General features: G+C 48.7%; 1 protein-coding gene across 1 annotated transcript; it reads right to left on the bottom strand.

Annotated features, from left to right (window-relative positions):
* Positions 1 to 235: 235 nt before the first annotated feature.
* PENARI_c149G05870 (uncharacterized protein) lies at positions 236 to 2,513 on the bottom strand (the record flags this gene model as incomplete). Its single annotated transcript, XM_022638020.1, has 3 exons — positions 236 to 400; positions 433 to 567; positions 987 to 2,513. 3 exons carry the CDS (start codon positions 2,511 to 2,513, stop codon positions 236 to 238), a joined length of 1,827 nt encoding a protein of 608 aa, XP_022482124.1.
* Positions 2,514 to 2,926: the final 413 nt, after the last annotated feature.

Genomic DNA, 2,926 nt, shown 5'->3' with positions numbered 1-2,926 from the left:
GTTCGAAGAAACAAAAGCACATTTCATGTCGAGCTCTGCCTTAGGTATCGGAACACTAGTCCTTTGAGAAAATTCAAGCAAGTGCTAAACGACCTTTTTGTTGCCACTCTTCTTTGCCCACCAAAAAGGACTTCGACCAAGACCATCTTCAAAGTCCATACCCTCTTGAAATTTGAGTAAGTGCTGCACCACTTCCTAATGTCCCTTTCTCACAGATGCAAAAATTGCGGTCGACTCATAGTTGTCTTTGATAGGCATCAGTGACGAGAACTAGCTCAATCATCTGGGTGTGCCCATTTATCACAAACAGCGGCGTCCGGCGGTCTTTGCCTTTCGACTCCCAATCAGCGCCCTTCTTGAGTAGCAGCTTGACGATGACCTCGTTTCCGTTCTCTGCGCTCTATATGACAGGGGCGTCCGGCCATAATTGACTTTCGGATCGATTTCAGCACCCTTCTCAAGTAGCAGCTTGACGATGGCCTTGTGCCCGTTCTCTGCGGCCCATAACAACGACGTCCAGCCATAATTGTCTTTCAGATCGATTTCAGCACCCTTCTCAAGTAGCACCTTGACGATTGGTTCGTGTCCAAAAGACAGTAGGTGGATTCCCCTTACAGTATAAACTAGAAAGAAAAATCAAGGTTTAAGAATATATCATAATATGAAATAAAACTTAACAAAAATTTGGAAAAATAATTCATGACATTATTAAGCATTTATAACAATGAGGGTGCTGTGTCAACTCAGTATGGAAAACTCCAGCACCAACTTTGCACTGCAACAGTTGATATGCAACTAAATCTAAGACCGGAGCCTAGAAGAGGCCGAATTATGTGCCCAATTCGGTCAGTTTCACATCTCGTGCACTTTTTAAACCCTACCGTACAATAGGATGTCTGCTAGGCAAGCTTAACGAATTTCGCAACCTGGCACGGCCGACCGGCACTGTCCACAACCCACAACATGTAGTATCCCGGAGGAGCTACATTACCATTCGGCGGAGCTGTTGCCCGAACATGGCTATCACCCGAATGATAGTCAAATTTGAGGCCAACGTAGCGTTGATCGAAATCGTACGCATGGGTACAAGACCCATTACGGATTAGCGCAACGCGAGTAATGCTGGCAGGATTGGAGACTGTGACCTCGAAGCTTTGGCCATATGCTGTTGACTTTGGTGCGCTGGATATTATAGGACGTGTACCAACTGCATAGTTGGGTTCAAAGAGCTCAATTCGTTTGACGCCATGAAGGTTTGGGTCACCCATTTGCCGATTGATATTTCCACCACAAGTCAATACTGTTCCGGTTGGCAACAGCAATGCCGCTGAGTGGTAGTTGCGGCTGTGAACTGGTAAACCAGTGTCCACCGTCCATGTGCCGAGTCCAGGCCTGTATCGACCTGCCGCCCAGTCGATGTTGGGATCATAAAGCTCAGCTGGCATACGCTGACCACCATCATGTTCCTCATCCATAACTCCACCAACAAGGCATACTTGTCCGGTAGGTAGAAGCGCAGCACAGCTATTGACGCGGTCCACTTTCTGTGCAGTTTCTACAGGCTGCCATACCGGACCAGTGGCATTCAGATCGATACGCATCGCGCTTGCGCGACCACAATGCATGACACGTGGACTATAGTTTTCTTCAGGTAGAAGAGGCAGCAGAACGCAAGGAAAGCTCCAGCCATCATATCCAGCAGCCTCTGGAATTGGCGTGCCTATATAGGCACCACTGGCAAGGTCGAAGAATGAGCTGAAATGAGGACCATCGGTAGCGGGGAGATTTCCTGTGGTGTGGCTTGCCCAGTCAACTGGCATAGCCGTCGCGAAGAAGAGTTGCCCATCGGGCAGTTGGAAGGTGCGGGCAAAAAATAAGGGACGAACTTTCGGTTCACCCTGATTTGGTAGATAGTTATTGCCGTCGTTGGCAAGCAGGGGCATCTGCGACCATTTATTGGTGTTGACATCAAAACGTTCTGGATTAGCGTTACGATGTCGTGTGTCTTCTCTACGGGCGTGGCCGAAAAGGGACAAAACGTCGCCATTGGCGAGGGTGACCGCTCCAGGGTACCAACGACCTCCACCGGATGTACCACCGCCATGAGGATTTTCGGGTAGAAGCTGAGCTGTTTCAACCCATTTGCGCTCGTGAGCATTGTACAGCCAGCAGCGTCGGTGGCCCCCAAATGCCAGTTCGTGCGGATGACCCGGACCCGGATGATCAGGTTCCCATACACTGGTTCCACCAATGATCAATAGCCGGCCATCCCCAGTAAATGCATGGCCGCAGCAGAAGACATCACTGTCTGGCGATGGAATAGAAGAGCTGACCAGCTGATGGGTCTGTACATCATAAACGCGTGTTTTGCGGAAATCCCCGTTTGGCTCTTGTTGGTCTTTCCAGTGTTCGTCTCCGCCGAACAAGACCACTTCACCATTCTCACCGCTTGGGACCAGGGCAGCATGGATGGCAAGGATCTGAGAATCAACGATATTGGGGTTCCAGGGCATATTGGGACATGGAAGCGCTCAATACCTGAGGAGCTGAACTTTAGTTAAGGACGCGGCGTTTGTTCACTCTTAAATATATAAGAATGACTTAATCTAATACATCACTGGCATTGTTCTAGTTCTGCTTCCTGATGTAACTGTGATATCACCTGCACATGAACGAGGACGATAGTCACATGCAAGGCCAAAAAGACGAAAACGGAGTGCCAAGAGTTTTCTAAAAGCACTAGAAGAGTCCAGCCATGAAGCGGCAGGCAAATGTTAATTGGTACTTCGATACTGAGAACCATATCTTCCCATCGCCCACCGCTACAGGTTATAGGAAAGAACTCCCCGAGCTATCCTCGCCGCTCAGAAATGATTCCGCAATCTAGGTATTATTAATCTCGATAGGCCTTTTACAGGTTTATCAT

Source organism: Penicillium arizonense (genome assembly GCF_001773325.1).
Source record: "Penicillium arizonense strain CBS 141311 chromosome Unknown PENARI_contig149, whole genome shotgun sequence".
Taxonomy (NCBI): domain Eukaryota; kingdom Fungi; phylum Ascomycota; class Eurotiomycetes; order Eurotiales; family Aspergillaceae; genus Penicillium; species Penicillium arizonense.
The sequence above is the reverse complement of the archived record's forward strand: the minus strand, read 5'-3'. Positions and strand labels throughout refer to the sequence as shown.